This window comes from Tachypleus tridentatus, chromosome 13, assembly GCF_004210375.1.
Source record: "Tachypleus tridentatus isolate NWPU-2018 chromosome 13, ASM421037v1, whole genome shotgun sequence".
NCBI classification, from domain to species: Eukaryota; Metazoa; Arthropoda; class Merostomata; order Xiphosura; family Limulidae; genus Tachypleus; species Tachypleus tridentatus.
The window spans coordinates 59734526-59755483 of NC_134837.1; the positions used below are offsets into that span (position 1 = coordinate 59734526).

General features: G+C 32.8%; 1 protein-coding gene across 1 annotated transcript in view; it reads left to right on the forward strand.

Moving 5' to 3' along the window:
* The window catches only part of LOC143236145 (solute carrier family 12 member 9-like), a gene marked incomplete at its 3' end in the record, with an annotated part of 45792 nt that overhangs the window by 7591 nt on the left and 17243 nt on the right, over positions 1-20958 (forward strand). The window contains exon 2 of the mRNA XM_076474433.1: positions 9813-9947. Coding sequence (XP_076330548.1) covers positions 9813-9947 — 135 coding nt within the window. The remainder of the gene's footprint in view (positions 1-9812; positions 9948-20958) is intronic.

The following is a 20958-nucleotide window of genomic DNA, read 5'->3' on the forward strand; positions in this document are numbered from 1 at the left end:
TCTACCTGTTGCCTGGAGAGACCTATGATCTGTCAGACCTTGATGCTCTCATTGAATAGTTGCCATCTCCCTTTTTCACCCTGGGGGACTTTAATGGACATCATCCCCTCTGGGGAAGTGCTGATATTGATAGGAGGGGTTGCTCTGTAGAGTGTATACTCTGATCACAACTTTTCTCTTTTTAATACTGCTTCTTATACTTATTTTCATGCACCTAGCCAGTCCTTTACTGCTATTGATCTCTCAATTTGCTTCCCTTCACTACACATTATGATTATTACAGTCACGCTACAGAAAGTCCTTTACACCTTGAATCACTGTAGTTTTTCTCTTGATGTTGTAGACTAGATGTAAACATTGGTTTTATGCTATTTATTTATCTTTTAACTTTGTTTTGTTTCACCATAATTTCCTTTTATGAATTTTACTGAACTTACTTTTACCTTTTTATCGGACATTTGGCGCAGATAGCCTAGCTGCTTTGTGCCATAAAACACTAAATCAACCAACCAACCAACCTATTCACTATTCTCTCACTTTTCATGGAGGGTTGACAATTATCCACAAGGCAGTGACCATTTTCCTGTAATTTTGAGAGAAACTGGCTGTGGTTGGTGCCACCCAACTCATGTGCCCCAGTAGAAGCTGGATCAAGCAAACTGGCCCTCTTTCACTGCTTTTGCAGAGCTTTATCCTGCCATCAATAGATGACTGTGTGGCAGCAGTAACCAGCTGTGTTATACAAGCAGCTGCTTAATGTATTCTTAAAACCTCGACACGTTTTCCATCATATCCTCATCCGTGGTGGAATCCTGCCTGCCACATGGCAATGAAGGCTCAAAAACTGGCCTGGGATACTTTTCGTAGATATTCCATACTCTCACACCACATTGCTTTCTAGCAGGCTTGTGCACATCCTCTGTGGGTAAGATGTCAAAGCCAGAACGAATCTTGGATTAAATTCACAATCAGCATACCTTCTACCACCAGTTCCAAAGTCATATGGGACAAGATTCAAAAGGTCAGAGGGCAATATAATTCTGTCCTCCTCTCAATCTTGCTTTCTGATGGCCAGGAAGTAGCTGATACCTGGATCATTGCCAATACTGAAAGATTTTGTCAGGTATCTAGAACTTCTGCTTCTTCCTCCAACTTCTTAGCCATCAAGACTCAGGCAGAGCGATCACCTCTTTCGTTTTGAGCTGATTGTCTCTATGACTAAAATTGTACCTTTACACTGGTGGAAGTCAAACTGGGCCCTTCATCAGTCTGGCAGTATGTTGGTTGGACCTGATGATGCACATTATGAAATGCTGTACCATCTATATCCTGCTTCTCTTGATATTCTTCTGATTGTTTTAACCAGATCTGGCAGGAGAATGTTTTGTCCTGATGCCTAGTGCCAGGCTGTGGGCCTGCCTTTCTCTAAGCCTGGGAAAGATTCCTTCAAAGTATCACCCAATTGCTTTGAGCTGTCTTTGTAAGACCTTAGAGAGGATGGTTAATGCTCATCTTGTTTGGTTCAAGGAACTAAACAAACAACCTTCTCATACCCACCCAGTGTGGGTTCCAAACACAGCGTTCCACTGTGGACCACTGGATTTGACTTGAAATGTCAATCAGAGAAGCCTTTCTCCAATGACAACATCTTGTATCAATATTCTTTGAAGGTTTATGATACAACATGAAGGTATGGCATTTTGCAAGATCTCCATATATATGGGTTACATGGCCATTTGCCCATTTTTATTAAAAATTTTTTAATGGACAGGTCATTCCAAGTTCATGTGGGTTCGACACTTTCCAATTCTTTTCTACAGGAACTTGGAGTCCTTCAGGGCTGTGTTTTGAGTGTCGCACTTTTCAATATAAAGATTAATGCCATCACTGAACAACTGTCCCTTACTGTTGTAAATGGGCTCTGTGTCGATGACTTTTACATCTCATGACAGTTGTCAAACATTGAGCGGCAGCTACAGACTACTCTCAAGTGTTTACTGAAGTGGACCACAGCAAATGGCTTTAACTCTCTCTCTGATGGGGTATTCACTCTGATTCTGAACTCTGTATTGGTGAAGTTGTGCTGCCTGTGGTCCCTGAGACAAAGTTCTTGGGGCTTATCTTTGACCATAAGCTGACCTTTATACCACACATCAAGCAGCTATGGGTTATATATACAAGAGGACTGAACATCCTCTGTGTCCTCTCTTCCACCACTCGGGGAGTGGATCGGTGTTCTATGCTAAAGATATATTGTGCTTGACTATGGATCACTGGTTTATGGCTCTGCCAAGACCTTGGCCTTGAAGATGTTGGACCCCATTCATCATCAAGGACTTTGGCTCTGCACTGGGGCTTTTCTCACTTCCCTAGTTTAGAGCTTATACATAGTCTTATGAACCTTCTTTATATCTTTGCCGCTTGCAACTCTCTTTACTTTTGCTTCAAAACTTCATTCCTTACCAAAGCATCCCATCTGGGGTTGTGTTTTCCTTCCTCGGTGGGCCATACTTTTTCAGAACAGACGATCTGTCATTGCTTCTTTTTGCCATCATATTCAGGTGCAATTGGATGAATTGGGTCTGTTGTTTGATAACATTGCTGTATCCACTGGTCAACCCATCCCACCATGGCTTATTACAGTCCTGAAATGTGACTTATCTTTAAGTCATCTTAGAAAAGCAGAGACTTCGATCGAGAATACTGTCTGTTGTTTGCTGAACATCTTTTGAACTATCCTTCCATTCCTATTTATATAGATAGTTCGAAATCAGGTGACTGTGTGGGCTTTGCCATGGTTTGTTGTGGTTTAGTGGTTGCATGCAGAATCCCCTCTACAGCTTCTGTGTTTACTGCTGAACTGTACAGTATTTTTCTTGCCCTGGATTACATAGAAGTTAAGCATTACTCAAACTGCACTATTTATACTGACTCATATAATTCTCTACTGGTCCTGGAATTGCTTCACGTTAGTTCACATCCTGTTCTCGTCAATATTCAAAACTGACTGGCCCATTTCTTTTTAACATCTACTTCTATCCAGTTTTTCTGGATACCAGGCCATGTTGGTATTTGTGGGAAAGAACTCGTCAATACAACAGCTAAATCCATCTGCTCTGGCACTTTGTTTTGTTTTGTTTTACCTTAATTTTCTTTTATGAATTTTACTAAATATACTTTAATTTTAGCCTTTTGCCTGATGTTTTGTGCAGATAGCCAAGCTGCTTTGTGCCATAAAACATCAAATGAGCCTTCAATTTATTATGTTACCTGTAACAATGTCATGTAGCCTAAACCTGAGTCAAATTGTAAATTAAATTTGAAAGTTAATTAACAGTTTATGTATTAAATTTATTATATTTGCCAATAAGATTGATACTCTGTTTTCTTTTGTAATCGAAAAATATTTTCATATGCAAATAATATCAAAATTTATAATAATATCTTGTACATGAAAAATAACATTGTTTTAATTGTTTCTACTAAAAATGATATTAGTCTGCTTTAGTTATTTGCACTCAAATTCCTAATAGGTTTAGGGAAAGGTAATTTTCATTTTGAGTATAAAAATACTTTTGGGGTTTTATACTTCATTTGCATAATGTCTAGAACTTAAATATCAGAAGTACTTTTAAAGTACTGTTTATTTTATTTTAAATTTTTTTTCTTCTGTAACAGAAACAGTATATATTACCATTAACACAGAGTACAGTGAAATGTACAAAAGTAAGAAATAGAAAAATGTATAGTATATACCTTTTAATCTTTTTAATTTTTTTGTTATATTCATAATTTCAGGTTATTTCTTTCAGTAAATAAGTAAATTATTATTTCCTTTCCCTTTTCTGTCTTTTACCTTTTTATTACTCATCTTAGCAAATTTCAGCAATACCCTCGGGGCATAATTGAAGTATTCTCAGCAGAGATACACAAACCATTTACAAAATTATCTTCCCCTCATGCAAGATCATAAGCACTGATAACTTTTTTCAAGTATACTTTGTATTTACAAATTGTTTAGATCTTTCAGTTATGCATTATCATTATTACTTAAGATGTAAAAGTAGTACCTAAATACAGTTTAACTGTCTCTCTAACAATAACATACTTAGCTAAAAAAAACAACTAAATTCTATCATGGATCAAGTAGCCAACAATATAAGAGATAATTAGATCTAATAGGTGATGAGAACTGCATGACAATTTCAAAACTGTAACATGAAATGAGCTATTTTTAATGACTATATATATAGTAGCTACATACAATATAAAGCTCAAGCAAAAGTGTACAAGGTCAGGTTTCTGCTTTTCATCATTTCTGCTTTCTTCCATTTTATGTTAATCACTCTAATATATTCTTTTAGTGCCTCAAATATCCCTATTCTCTGTTGTTTCATTGAATAAATTACAAATTTTACATTCAGTTTCCTCAAACATTTTTGATTTTTCATTTTAACTTTTGAGTGTCAGTTTTAGTCCTCAACTTTTTGATTTTAATTTTGTTTTTAATTTTACATTTTCATTCGATAGATTCATTAATGTTTTTTTGTTTTAATTTGAAAGGTATATAGAGGGGTTTAATTGATAGCATTTTTCAGAATTTGATTAATTTTCAGTTTTCAAACTTCTCCAAAAGGAAATGTAGTTTATAGAGCAATTAAAAAAAGACAGGAAACATGGAGAGTGTAAGGAAAATTGAAAGTGAAGTTATTATAAATAGAGGAGAAGTGTGTATGTATGTTTAAGTTGTATATTTCTGTAAGTTTTGTAAATATACAAAAATAATGAAGCAGCATTGAAGATAATTCCATCTACAACACACAGTAATGGTGTATTTTGATTACAAGGATCATTATTCATATTATTACAGAAATGGTACACTAGCACTGCTAGCATATACTTGAATAATTTTGTCTGGGCCACCTGCTTTAGATCCAGCAGGATGCTTCATTTTGATATAGTTTGACATTGTTTTCATACTGCACATGTTACTAAACTCTGTAGAGTGCAGCCAACATTTTATTTTTTGATCTGCATGTTAAAATATATCTAAAAATACTACTTATTTGAGCTGCTGAAAACTACAATGCCATAATTTGATTGGTTTGACTTTAGCTTGCTTTAATTCAAGAGGCACTATGAACTATTTTTCAAATGCAAGGTTATATTACACATAAATCTCACTATTTGACAGTAGTACCATATGACAAAAATAGAAAGTAAACAATGAAAATCTCTGAGTAGTCATTTCTTAATATTTTAAGCAAAATTCATAATGTTCAACACTTGAATAATAATTAAACACTTATAAAACATTTAAAACAGTACTGTAAAATAAAATAAAATTTAAAATACAGCCTATGATATAGGTGCCTATAGATATTCCTTGATTTGCTGTACCCTTTACTTATACTAAACTTTTGCTTAATCAAAGTTTATCAGCTCAGCTTTATTCAGCAAACTGAAGATATAAACTAAGACTTCATATAAAGGTGGTTTTAAATAACATTTACACAGTTTTGAGTATTTTTTAGTTCACCATTTAGTATTCTAAAGAAAATAAATCTGCAATGTTACAAAACAATTGTTTCATTGTATGATACTGAATAATAAATTTAGGGCAAAACTACAGTGTTAGTCATGTAATGGATTTACTGGTATATGTTTAATACCTACATTTATGTCAGTTTTATGCATGTGAAATATATTGTTGGATGTGTATTGTGAAAGTCCCACCTGTTCTCTAAATTTGTAGAAGATTCTTGAGAGTAAGGATCAACAATATTTATTTTATGAAAATGCTAGTGTATTTTCGAACATTGAAAGTTTAAGAATCTTGCCTTATTGGTATATAAAACAGTTTCACCAAGAGACAAATATTAGAATTGGTTAGTTACAGTGAGTATACTATAAGTCTTGGAAGCCATAATTGTGATTTACTTTTATTGATTGGGAAAACTGGAATTTGACCAAGAACATTTTAGATTTTGAACATTGCAAATCATTTATTGTCGGTGAATTACTTTGGACATTATTATTTTTATGAGGACATTAGGTGTTGTCATTGGTGAAAAATTTATGGATGCTTCAAGCTAGTTAGTCATCAAGAGAATTGTACAGGTGCAATTAATTCCAAAGAATTAATTTGCTCTTCATGAATGTCAATAAAAGATTCTTATAATAGTTATTTGTAATAATTGTTTGTAATAAGCATTATTATAAATTGTATTGTTGTTTATATATTAAAATATATTTGTGTTAAGAAAGAAAATTGTGTATCAATCTTGTTGGCAAATATAATAAATTTGACACAGTTTAATATTTAATTAACTTCTAAATTAAAATCAAAATTTCCAGCTATTATAAATCTTAATACATAATGCACATAACATAATAAATTGGAGATTTGTCCAAGATAATTTATAATACATAACCTTTACATATCCATGTTACTTAGTGGAGAATTAAAAGGTCTTAAACATTATGTGAAAAAGTACACTATTGTCACAACACATGACTAAAAAGATGATAAATCTTTCATTGATTTTAAATGTGAAATGTATCATACATTTTATGTACAAAGCAAATTAATTCTAAAATATTGTGCTTAAAGACTGAAAATGGGGTTTCCTGTGGATTTTCATATTTTTTGATACTTCATTCTTTCAGGCACAAATTTTAGGTTTAGTTTTATGTACTACTTCTAACTGTATTTCAACAACTTTAACTCAGAATAATTTTAGAATTGATATTTTTGTTATTTTCTGAAGAGTAATAAAAATAAGTTAATATTTTTGTGTCTTCATAGAGGTACAGAGTTTTGTTGATAAACAAAACAGTTAACTTATCGATTTATTTTTAGAATGCTTCTGTCCATGCTGAAGAATAGTTTTGCTATCCCTAAGAGCCTCTCACAACTTGAATATATTATCTATTTTTTGGTATTCTAGTATTTTTCTTAGTTTTTATGCAGGCCTTGGTTGAAACCTTGTTATGATTCCATGTCAAGTGATTTGATCACTTACTAATGAATCACAATTTTGAAAATAGCTATAAAGAAAGTTTACATATAACTGAATTGAACAAGTAATAATAAATGTATGTTTCCAAAACATTTATCATTTGTTAATGTTATAGCTATTCTTCAACATTAGGGTCAGTTTGCTTTAAAAATTTAGGGAATTTGGTTCACTTATTGCACTGTTACCAGAACACTTTCTCAGGACTTGCCAATACAAATTACTTGGCAGATTCTAATAGTGGAGCTATGGAGTCCTCACTACACCCATTTTCCAGTACTGGGGTGATGGACAAAGACTTTTCCTCTAGTGTTATAGTATGTTCCTCTGCTCTTGGAGGAGAAGATGAAGTTGGAGGCCCTCTTACTTGGAGTCCCTGGATGCTTTCACCAGAAGTCAGTAGGAGTGGCAGGAGCCTATTTATAGTAAAGTTCAGATTTGACACTAAACTATTCAGTTGGAGTGTGCATGGCCCTTCTCTTTAATCAATATTAATTTCATATATTGTTCATGGAAAGAGGCTCAATATCTTTTCATAATTTTGAATTTGAAGTAGTCCCATCCTGTGTCCGTGGTTGAGTACAGTGTTTCACATTCTCTTTACAATTCCATAATTTTGTTCACTTGGTTTAGAGGGAGGATAAGTTTTCATAATTCCAGACTGGATGAGTTCTGTTCTTTTGGTTGAGTAAAGCATATATGATCCCATCTTTCCAACTCTGGAGTTTTGCCTTTCAACATTCTTCAGGTGGAGGAGAAAGTTTGTGCACTTTGGCATTGCCTACTTTTTCTTTGATTCTGGTGCTTTGGAATGCATTACTCTGTCACTACAGGTTTGGATCCAGTCAAAAGTATATTTGTTTATAACATTGCAGTTCTGTAGCCCTAGCCACCAGTGGGAGATATAGGGGCCTAGACCTTAATTCCAACCACGAGTTGTTGAACCTTGGCTGTCTGGTTGTGGCTGGTCTGTAATGATAATTATACATGTATCGTTCCCCCCTTTATACAAGAACTAGGTTTTAAGTGAAGATTGTGCCTGTTCTGAATGTAGTGTGGTTATCCCACTTATGTATCATTCTTATCTTAGTACACCCCTGTTCTATGTAGATGCTTTTGATATGGATCATGCCTGCACCAGTCTCCCACCTTCTTAGTGTGGCATTTTGCTATAGTGTGAATAGATAGTAAGTATATTTTTGAATTTAACAATTTCCTAAACTGAAAATGTAATTTAGTGATACTTGCTTCCACTAACACTCCAATCTTGACTTTCCAGTAAGAACCAGTGTAAGTCTTGAGAAAGTGATTACAGTATTTTGGTGAGGTGCTTTTACACAGTATCAGGATAGAGGGTGCATTGATGGGGGTGGAGAAATTTGTGAATTAGATATTGCCAATTGCAGTTAGGTGGGGTATAAAAGACTGCAGCATGCGAGTCCAAGGCAAAATCAATATCAAAGAACAGCTATAGTGTCAGCAGAGGTAAGTTTTATTGTAAATACATTTTCAGTTTAGGAAAATGTTAAATTATATGTTTTTGAAAGCTACAGAAAAATTTATAGTCTGGAGATTACTTAAGATTTAATAAAGGTATTTTATTAATTTTGGTTCTCTGTTCAAATTTGCTGTTTACTTTGTTGATAGATATGCTATAGTTTCATTGAGTTTGTGTTTGTAAACATGGTTTTTAGCTCCATATAAGTGGCTTGTAGAATGGCTCTGAGTATTTTTTTCTCAAGTACAAACTCTTATCTTACAGCTTATCATATCTTGATTGATATGAGATTTAATTATAGTTTTCAATTTGGGATGTCAGACTCTTTTGATGTATGTGACCCTCCTATTTTAACTTATTCTAATCATGCCTAAAAGAATTTCAGTTTCAGGATAGGCTGGTAGAGATCCTGATGAATAATAAAATCAAATCAGTTATACCCCAGCCAATGCTTTGTATTGCTGGTGCACAAAAAATATAGTAAATTATAAAGGGAAACAAAGGTCTTGTAGATTAACTTGCTCTGATCCTGCCTTAAATAGTTTCAAGTGCTGCAGCTGTTGAGGATTTCCTTTTGCTTATTTTGTTCACCAATAAAATAAATTTTCATCAAATCAAATAAGTTTAGTTTACTGTTTAGCAGGTGTGGTGGGCTACTGCAAAATATTCTTATGACTCAATTCTTTAATATTTTTATATGAATGTTATTCAAACAATGTAATAAAGTAAACTGGTTAATGGGTTATGTAATTGTTTCTAAATACTATTATGATATATTTTAAATACATTACTGCTCTCATCAGTGTGATAATAAAACATGATTTCATTATTTAATTGTCAATACATCTGATAAGCAGAAAATAAGAGTGAGATTACTGCATAATTTCAAAATAAAAAATAATGGCTACTTCATGCTGTAATTTGGTTGACATTAGGGAGTCATTTGCCAATTAGGAGAGCCCCTTGTAATTTTTGTAAACTTTTATGATAGAATTTGTTTTTAGAAGAAAAAAAATTGTTTGTACAAAATCCTAATAAAGCAATCTTCAGAAGGGGTCTTTCATAAGAAACCAAGTGCAACAGTTGAAAAGTTACAAAGCTAGCTCATACCCTTTTTTTTTTATTTGAATAGAGGAAATATACTGATTGACTACTTAAATTTAATCAACTAATGAGCTTGTTAATTAGCTGCATATTAAATTGCTAATGACTCAGCTATACTAATTTTGTTTTTCAAGTATAATAGTTGAGAGAATCAGTCTACTAGTGGTAGTATATTTTTCTCTTCCTTATAGGTTATGTAGTGGGTTATGCTGGCATTTTGGAGTGTTTGGCACAGATGACTCTTGCTTATGTGATCCTGGTTTCAACTGTCTTGTCAATTTGTGCAATTTCTACCAATGGAGCTGTGGAAGGAGGGGGTGCTTATTGTATCCTTTTATTCATGTGTAACTTGGCTTATAGTTTAATATTACTGCTAGAAAAATGCCTAAAATGTATTAAATAATTTAGTACAAATACAGGGGTAGAAATATTCTAAATTTTCAGCAGGACACGCCTTGCTGGACAGTGAAAGTTGCCAGACATTTGAAATTTTAGCAGGACACCTCAAAATTGTCACCTGACATTACCGAAATCAAGTAGAAACAATTATAATATAATACAGAATCATTTTATTTATGGCACTGAAACATTATTTCAAAGCAAGTGGCAACAAGCCTTGTATCCATTAAAAATGACACATTAATCAAACTGGTAGATTTAGTCATCCAGCACTAAGACAGCTGATGTAGACTATCTCTATTGTCTCTACGTGTGTGAGTTCCATGTAGACTCACAAATCGTCTGGTTTTTTTACTGTCCTTTCACCAGGATTCTACAGACTTGCACAGTAATTCTGTGCTTGCAAGATCACAGGTCTTATTCTTAGCTAATTTTATTGCTATCAGGTCATTAAGAGAATCATTTATTAGTTTGGACTGCCAGTCATCCTTAATAACTGCCATCTGCATTCTGGTTCAGCAGATGACACAGAAATCACCTGCATAAGGCATACCAAAGTGGTCCAATAGTGTCTGGAGTTCATTATGGCCATAAGATGACAATGCTTCCTTGCTTTTAGGCCAGTTGCTTGGTTCAAAAATTTGAAAGGCACCAATAACATCCTTATTAAATTCTTCAAATCTCTCATTCAGATATGTGACAATTTTACCTTTGAAGATGGCAGTTTCTTCAGCCATGGATTGAGCAACTGTCTCTTTTGTGGCACTTTTTGAGCCCCTGGCCCTTGTATGACCACTAATAGCAATCACCTTTCCTCTAAGTAACCACTTGCCAGTTTGTTCACATATTGTGAGCTCTTTAACAATTTTCTGGGATCTCTCAACAGATTCAGATTGCCCAGCTTCTCTTTGCAAACAGTGAGTTTGTCAGAAACAATGTTCACAGTAGCAGAATTGTCTTGCATTTTGAGACTAAGAGATGTCAAAACAGGCAGAACTGCCAAGAGTATGTCCATGTACAGGATGAATTTAAGGCTTGTCAAAGTACTGTATAATCCTGCAGCTTTTTGTCATGCAACTTTACTTGATACAAATGTTCTGCTAAAGCTGGCCAGTTATAAGAAACTGACTCCAGAGCACGCTCATTGTAGGCCACCCACTGGGTTCCTGTTTTTTTTGTTGGCTTTACCAGTTTCTTTGAAGCCAGCCCAGTTCTGTGGCAAATTGTCATAAAACTTCCATAGGTTTTCTGAAAAGGTTTGGATACTATCAAGGTAAGGGATGTCCTTGATGGTCTTCTTAATTGCAAGTTCTAATCTGTGACTAACACAGTGGATCCCTATCAAATAAGGTTTTTGCACCTTCAATCTGTTGACAAGTCCTTTATTTGTGCCAAAATTGACAGCACCCCATCAGCTGTCAGGCATACAATTGATTCAAGCCAGTCGGGAAATTTGCCATATATTTGTTGCAAGTACAAAACATTAGTACCCAATATTAGTTACTTTCTGTTAAAAAAGTAAATTTGTACTTTGGAAAATTTTATTGTCCGTTCTATTACTCTAGTTGTGCTAGGTTAAGCTCCAATTCTGTCAGTGGTAAATACATGGTTCTTCTTGGTTTAAATCAATTGAAAAATGCTTGAGTTTTCACTGATGTATATTAGTAATGGAATGACTATGTAAACCTGAATTAAAACACAAATGTACATGAAATATTGTCCATTTTAATTTTCCTTAATTAGAAATTCAGGATAAATCCAGAAAATTCTCATCCTATGTAATTAAGAAACCTTTACCTGAACTAAGTGCCTGTAGCAAGTGTTCAGAATTAGCCTTCTCAACTGACTGCAGACACAGGAAGTGGGTTACTGGGTAACAGTCACTGTCCAAGTATCTTTCACAGGCTGTCAATCTGTTGAGCTGTCAGTCATAATGCCAAAAAATAATGAGGTGTGCAGATGAGATCTGATCTTAATTCTAATTGTTTCTGCAATATACTGCATAAAGATAACTGCTTGTTTGTCATTGGCATAATGTTCTGTTAAGTCTCATACCAAAGTTGTGCTCCTGCAGCTACAGAAGCTCTTGAAAATTGCTGAATGGTTTGGCATTCAAAGCCATATAAATGGCAGTCCTGAACAGCACAAGCAAATGATCTTTCTCAGTCTGGTTAAGTTTGCTCAATTCTTTCATCATGGGAGTTAAATCAGGTGTTTCTTTTGCTGTCTTAGATTAAAAACTTAGACTGTGGGTGCAACTGTTTTCATGCTCCTTAACAGCACTTGCTCTCAGGTTGGAAGATCCTGTTATCAAGGTGTTTTTCTGCCTTCCACTACTTTGGTCATATTCCTGACAAATTGAGCAAAACATCAGTCCGGTAGTGTTATTATACTCCAGCCATGGTTGGCCTCTATTCCATTCATCCTGGAAATGACGAGTAGGCTTAGTTCCAGTACTAACAGTAACAGTTTTTGCTTTAACACTTGGGCTTGGATCAACAAGCTTGGGTTTTTTCACTCTGGGTTCCATAGTATTGTCTTCTTGATTCATTAGTCTTGCTTGTGAAGTCAAACTGAAATAGATCATGAGACTTTCCGCTTTTTTTTTTACTATCAGGACGCCATGATCAGATCGTCGTGAATGTTTGGTTGTCATGTGGCAATTTGGGATGGCACGGATAAGGCAACATAAAAAGCGTATTTTGTGAGAGTTCACGATTGTTTTTTAAAACTTACGCTTTTTTTGTCGTAAAGTAAATCTTAAATTTTGCAAGTTATTTTCCACTCATTATAGAATAAACTTTTAAGCAAAATCTTTGGGCTGTGCATACAGCTTTTGCTTCACTTATTTTTGAGGGGACAATGTATTTGTGTCCGATATGTTAGGAATATAACCACCTCTCACGATGTCCAGTGGTAGATGGGAAATTGTCAGTGAAACTTGATTTTTTTATCGACATGTCTGGCTTTAAATAGAAAATTTCGATCCCTGCAAATATATATTAATACAAATCAAATCTAATTTACTAATTAATCATGAGGCATATATGAGACTTGATATATTACTTTACTATTAATTTCTTGATTAAATCTATTTTGTAATGTGATATGTACTTACATGGAAAAACACACACATATAAGTACATATCCAGAAAGCTTGGGAAGAATGTTTTTTGGATGATGGAGGAGGAGAATATAAAATTTAGACTGATGTATTTTATATAGTGTGTTTTGTAGTTATATAATTTTGAGTCTGAATATGTTAGTTTTGTTGCACCTGTACATTAATCTACAAATTAAACCTTAAGTGAAGTAACATTTTATTGTTTTCAGAATTTTTACAAGAAGGGGTTTAGACATATTGTAAATTAATTTATGGAAAGCATACTCTGCAGGTAAAAGTAAAAAATGTTTTTATTTTAGTCAATATTTCATCATTAAAGCTTTATCAGGACTTGTAGTACAAGAAATGTTTACCTAGAAGGCCTGGTTTCAGAAATAAGCTTTAAATAGACGTTTCGACTCTAATGGTACATATGCCTAATTTACTTATATAAAGCTAATTGCAGAATTTAAATCACAGATGCACTAACTCTTATTATATAACTAACTGAATTATAGGCACAATAACTTTAATGTGTCTAATGGGCTATATATAACTCACTTAGTCATTAGCTCAATGCTACACTGATTTTGTGTTCATATCATACTTTTTTTACTTTTTGATTGTAATGTCATTGTCATTACGTAGTGACAAAATTTCTAACAAACAATTACCAAAAATAATTTAATAAAAGTACAACTTACAACACTTACCTTTTCCTGCATTGTAAAGCTCTTTAATCAATCCTGATATACAAATAAAACAGTATACTAACTTTTCCATATACCAAGTCTTTTTGATGATTTTCTTATTCAAGGATATAGTGATATTTTTAGAGAAAATGTTGAAGAATTGATCTATAAAAGTAGCTCAGGTAGAAGGGACAGCATTTTTGAAGACTTCAGTCTTTTATTTTATTCTTCTTTCACCAGTGATTTTAGGGGATTATATAGTATTAAGAAGTATTGAATAAGGTGAAATTTGATTGGCTGGTGATTCTTGTAATGTGGTTGGTGGAATTAATTAAGATTCAACCAGTAGAAGCCACAAACTGCTGATTACCAGGCCTGAAACTTTGTTTATTGATGGTTTTATTGTGTTGATATACAATAACTTTATAATTATTCTAGTTTTCTCAGATGGTGTATGTGCCATTCTGTGTGAAGTAATGTATGATGTGTTGGTATTCAGTTTTAATTGAGTTTTTCATTGCAGGTATCTCAATTTCTGTTCTTAAGCATTGTTTAATACTGTGTTTAATATAAGGTGGTGATAAACCAAGGAATGCAAGTATCTATCAGAAGGAGTTGGATAACTTTATTGCTATTGGCTCAGCTGAGTTTGTGACCTCATGTTTTTGTACTATAACTTCTGTTATATTTTGTGCATCTTCACAAATTCTGCATGCTTTCAGCAATAATTGATTAAAAGTTGTATGTAGACAAAAATATACTTTTAATGAATTATTTTCACAAAAGTCTTCATGAATATATGGAATCAAAGTGTTGACTACTCTAAGTACAAAGTGATCTTCATGCTAAGAGTAAAAATACTTTTCTTCATCTGAAAAATTTCAAATCTCACTTACATAATATCTAAAACCACCTAAATAAATCTACAATTTATTCTAACTCTATATAAGGTTGGTTAATTTGACTTACTGTGTAACTCCCCCCAAAATATCTAAATAGGTCTAAATTACTCTTTTTCACTTTCTAAAATGACTTCAAGTTGCAACATGAAGCTACATTTGTTTATCCTAAATAACTTAAAACTTCCAACGTTAAATATCTGTTTATACTTAAGTTTCTAGTTTTATTGTCCTTTAAACCATGTTTAACTGATATTCCATCCATAGAAGTTGTAAATCACTTGAGAGTATGCAGCTTGTGTTATCCTGTTGAATTACATAATGCATAGACTACTTGCAAGCATAACGTAATGAAATTTTTTTCTTATTTAATTTACTTAAGCTAAGCTTATGTGGTTATTTTCTTCACGCTGTTGATTGTTGATAAAACTTAGCCCTTTTTGTTATATTAATGGTACTGTTGCACTAAATAGTTTTTTAATTAATTAAATAATGCATTAAAGAACACAATAATAACATGTTAAAAACATACTATGCCCCATAAGTACTATCACAGATTTTTGGCTTTCTTGCTATGTGACAAGAGCCATTAAAAATTTAGCTAAGCTCATTGATGATTTCTCTGTGAGATTAAAGCTTTACCTGATAGTGAAATAGACAATTCTTTGCACAAAACCCAACATCATGTAATATCTTAAAACCTTGGTTTTCTGTTGGTTATGAAAAATCTAGTATTAAATGTCAGTGAGAAACATTGACAATTTGTGTAAGAGAGGATGTGACAGGTGGGTGTGGTGAAAGGGGGCTGATTTGTTTAGTTTATGGCTCTGTAACCAAATAATATTAAATATTATAAAAATTATGCTTTGTCTGGATGATGGCAACATTATAATGAGTAACTTACAATAACTTTTGTACTTTTTAGAGGGATGGTAAATAAATTAGAGAAGAGGAGAGATGTCTGTAGTGCAAATGTGACAATTTTCATACTAGTGGAAATTTATGATTTTTCTTTACAATAATGTATTATAAGGTTAAAACTAAAAACTTGAATAACATTGATATTTGGATTATTAGATGCTTTTTGGTGGCAAGTTTATTTGTATACCATGATAATAAGGTACTTTAATTGGATGTTATAAAAGTAACTCATTTAAACTTTATGAGATGCACTGAAAATGATGCCTGTAATGAAAGGCATCAAAAAATAACAGGCTGTTACTATTTATTTCCATGATGAAATGGGTTCTGTTTTCTGTGGGATTAAGGTATTGTAAGATCACAAAATTACATAATTATGAGGTCTGATAACCAATGTATCATCAACATGGTGTTTGTAAAATTTGTGTTTCTTGTCTGTATAGGAGAGGAATCTTTCTTCAGATGTTTTTATAAAATGTCTTAAAATTAGAGTGTGTTATTATCTCATGGTAATATCATCTGTTTATTAAAAAAAATATTTTTAATCACTGTTGCATTAAGGTAGAATTTAATAAAAGCATTGTTGTTCTGTGATATCTTGTATCTTCATGTCAGTTCTATATGTAAGAGAAGTATTATTCATCAGCTGTTGTTTAGTGATATGGAGGGTTTCTGCAGTTGTAATGTTATTGACAGCTCTGTTACATCAGAACTGATGAAATCCTGGGATCTGATTTGTAGGTCTTTGGTTGTTTTGTGGAATATTCTTATTTGTGTCATAATATTCAGTATTACCTTTTAGTAGTGTAGTGACAAGATAGGAACTAAAGAAGTAAGTTGAGTGTATGGCATTGAAGTGCATCAGGGAGATACTTGGTTTGTGGGTCCGAAACAGTTCATAAAGATGGGGAGGACAGTTTCCAGTGATTCTGACATTGTTGGTTTTCATTGGTTAAGCTTAAGTTTTTGAGTTTGTTTAATTCTTTCTATTGACAAGTCTCTCTGCTTGCTGTCTGGTATACTGGATTGCATACATTTACCAGTAATTTTGTTGAGTGATCTATCCAGAATGTAAACTTTCTTCCATATAGATAATGGAAATAACTTATGGCTCGAACAATATTTAATGGTTCTTTTTTTCAAGTGATACAATGTTTCTTCTCTGTCATATTCATTGCTTTACTATGTTCCCCATTTTTGTTTTTCATGTTGTATTTGTGATAACTCTCCTCTTACTGTAAAATCATTAGCATCTGTTTACCAAATGAGTGGTTCTTCAAGAGTTAAGTATGCTAATACAGGACAAGTAATGTGTAATTTGTTTGGGAGTGTGTCTGAATCTTGTTCACAGTCAGTAGTCCATCAAAACATGTTTGATATTTAAGGGATTTATAAAGAGTACAAGCTATGTAAGATACTTATTTTATAAAACAGCAATAGTAAATGTATTCTCCAAGAAATCCTCTTGTTTCCTGCATGTTTTTTGAGTTTAGCCAGTTCTTGAGAGTCAATATTATATGGGTCTGTAACTCATCATAAGAATTATCAAAAGTCTTCTCATGTGTGATTATGTAATCGAAGAAGATAAATGCAATGTTTCAGGATAATTCAGAAAGGAGAGTCCACATTATTAGTTATTGAGATGTAACATATGCTTTACATAATCAAAATGGTAACACAACAAGTTGTCACAAACTATTCTCTGAAATAAAGGTTATTTTCATTACAGAAATTGCAATAATGCAGCACGTACTCATATTACTGTATCCAAGAATATAAAATGCCTTCACAAAATGATCTATTTTGGCTATTTTTTAGTGGACTAACATTTTGTAAAACAGTCACATTTCAGTTACACATTATGTATATACATTGTTGTTATTTACAAATAAGTTCTTAAACTTGTTTTTTTAAAACATAGAATGGTAAATTGAAAAGTATAGCAAACAATTATGTCTTCTAGTTATGAAATTTGTACTTGTTTTCTGGTTACTGTAGGTTGCTAAGCCTTATCAAATTTTGCATGTGGAGAGTGTGAAACAATGTTTTTTTAGGTTTCATGCATATATTTTGAAATAACCAAAATCAAATCATTATATGAGAACCACAAAATTCTGCTAATTTATCAAGCTTAGTAACAGCTATGTTTGGTTCTAAAAAATATGAAATTTTCAGTTCACTAACATTTTAACTATCAGTTAGAATCCTGCATAAAAAAAAAAGTTCCATATCAGTATATTTGAAAAAGGCTGAGAAAGCCACTACAGGGTCATTCTGAGCTTTTGATTGGTTTATATGTAAGTAATCAAGTATTTCCAAAAATGGAAAGAGTTTGAATGACCACTCTGAGTTAGTAAACATAGCAATATCTCAGCAAATAGAAAAGATGGGAGGTTCTGATTTCATATTCTAGCTTGTCAATACAGATAATACAAGTTCATTATTTATAAGAAGCTATTTACTTTGTATTTGGATGTTACAAACATATGAAGTGACACACTAAAATTGATATTTTGGTTTATTTTAAATATTTACTTAAATTAAGAAATTAACTAATTTATAATACTAAATGTAAATTATAATTTTCAATTTGGTGTCAAATTTACTGAATTAGTTCATAAAATTGTAGTTGAATAAATTTTTGAATGTGAGTAAAGAAACACCATGACATGTCTTTGACCCAGTTAACAGTGAACTACAATTAAACTTGTATAATGCAACCACTTACCTCATAATAATGACACATGAGAAGAAAGATCCTTTGTAAGAACTAAATGATAAATAAACAATATGAAATAACCAAAAAATTCTTTCTGTAACCCTGTGTGTGCTGATGCAATTAAAATTCAATCAAACTACCATCACTGTGTATCAGTAAACTTGGCATTAGAATACTGATAATGAATTGAACTTTAACCTTGTATAAGTTTTAAGTCTTTAACTTCAAAAGGAAATATTTAAAATAATCACAAACCTCACCTGCTTGTGTACATTACATGATACTTGTTCTTTTCAAATTGCTCATGTTGTTATTATTTTTTCATCATTGGTATATGAGATCCTGATGTTAATATATATCACACAATTAAGGCATTATTAGTCCAATTTTACAGCTTCCAATCTTATTTTTTTTTATGGAGATATAAAGTGTAAAGTCAAAAACCACTTGCCATGCCCTCCTATTATTTTCTCTCATTCACTAATTATTAGTAATTGTACCTGATATTTGTTGTTGGATTGCTGATAATCAGGTTCTCTTGTTCTGTTGACAGTGTTTAAATTATTCTTGTCCACAGTTTCATTGTTTGAGTTCACATTAACCAGGCATCTTAAGGCATTTCTGTCTTAGTTAAAAAGCCAAATAGATTATGCTAGTTGTAGGGCATTGTGTTGTAAAGTGTGTATTTAAAATAAATAAAAAAATTGTGTACTTCTTTTATCATAAAAATGTAAAGTTAAATTTTATTGGAACCACAGAAAAAAACAAAACAAGAGGCTAGATGCAAGTACAGAGTTTTGTGTAAATTTTTTATTTATTGTTATAAAAGTAACAACTTAAAAATCAGAAACTTGATAGGTTAGTTAAAAACAACAAAAGTAAAAAGGTTTTCAGTGAGATCTGCTTTGTAATCTAGCCTTTTTATGCAGACCTGATATACACAGTTCACAGAATAATACAACAGTAAAATTAAATGTGGAAAGAATGTAGGACTGGAGATTTTAATATATATAAAAGTAATTTTATATTCCAGTCTGCAGTCATTCTAGAAAGAAGGAAGGGTAATATAAGTATATTTTTATATTTTTGTGGTCATTTACAGCTTGGTCAAACAGATTGAGCTCATATGATGTCAGAGTAGAGAAAATATTAAACAAAATATAAAGTTTTATTGAAAAACGTGATATTCATTTAGAAGGTTTTTGAGGCTATGGAAATGAAATTTGAAAATTGTAAGGTGGAAAAAGGCAGTATTAACATGAAAATCACCTTGACCAGTCAGTTTGAGTCAGACTGACTGAAATAAATTCTGATAAATATCTTTTGTATAAATATCACATTAAAAAATCCAATTTTCTTTGTTGGACATCAAGTAATTTGGGACATTATAAAAAATGCCCTCTAACTTTGAGAAGAAAATGTAATGCACAAATATGTATTTATATAAATAAAAGTAAAACCAAAGTAGATAAAGAAAGAAAACTAAAGAGACAAAAAGAAAACTGATAACTAAACAAAAAAGATAATAGAGGAAGAGGAAATAGAATAAAAACCTTTATCCTTGATTTAGCATATTTGATTTTACACTTTAACAATGAATCTGAGCTGCCCTCTTTGCCTAGCACAGTACTTACCCAAAAGTATGTATATAAAATTAAAATACACAAAATAAGCCTTTGACACATAAAAAGGAAAAAAGTCAATAACACTAACAGAAAACTTAAGTTGAAAAGCTTTTGACATTAAAAAAATGAAAATACCTGATTGCTTGCCAAGAATTACACTCATTTGTGAAAAGAATAATAAGATGTTAAACATGTATAAATTATTTGAAATCAATGGAAAGAAAGATGAACATAAGAAAACTTCAAAAGACCCGATCTTTTAATGCACACTTTCGTGTTTGAAAGAGCCAAGACTTGTCATTATAGAAATAAAATATGCCAATCAAGATACATACATAAGAGGTCTGTTCAAAAAATCGTGGACTGTTTGAATTGCTCCAGTTGGTTCCAGGGGAATCCGCTTGGTGTCGCTAGGTTCACACAGATCAGCTGATTACGCCATTTCCGATTGCAGATATCTTCATTTATGTATTAGCTACGTGGTTTTAAGTGAAGTGCGATTTTTTCGTTTGGCGGATTTCAGAATGAATGGCCTGAAGGAGCAACGACTTGCTGTGAAATTTTGTGTTAAGCTTGGAAAATCTGCAACTGAAACTTTTGCTATGCTTAACACGGCTTACGGTGATGTTGCTATGAAGCGTATGGCATGTTTCAAGTGGCATGAACGTTTTAAGGATGGTCGACAGTCCATTGAAGATGATGAGCGCCCTGGATGTCCTTCCACGCCAACTGACGACCCACACGCCGACAAAATCAACATCCTGGTGCGGGCAAATCGACGCCTGACTGTCAGGGAGCTTGCTGAAGAGTGTGGGATATCAGTTGGATCTTGTTATGAGATTTTGACCAAAAAATTGAAGATGCACCACGTTGCTGCGAAATTTGTGCCTCAGAACTCGTGAGTTTTTGGCCAAACACTCAATCACTGTTCTTCCTCACCCCCACTACTCACCTGACCTTGCTCCTTGTGATTTTTTCT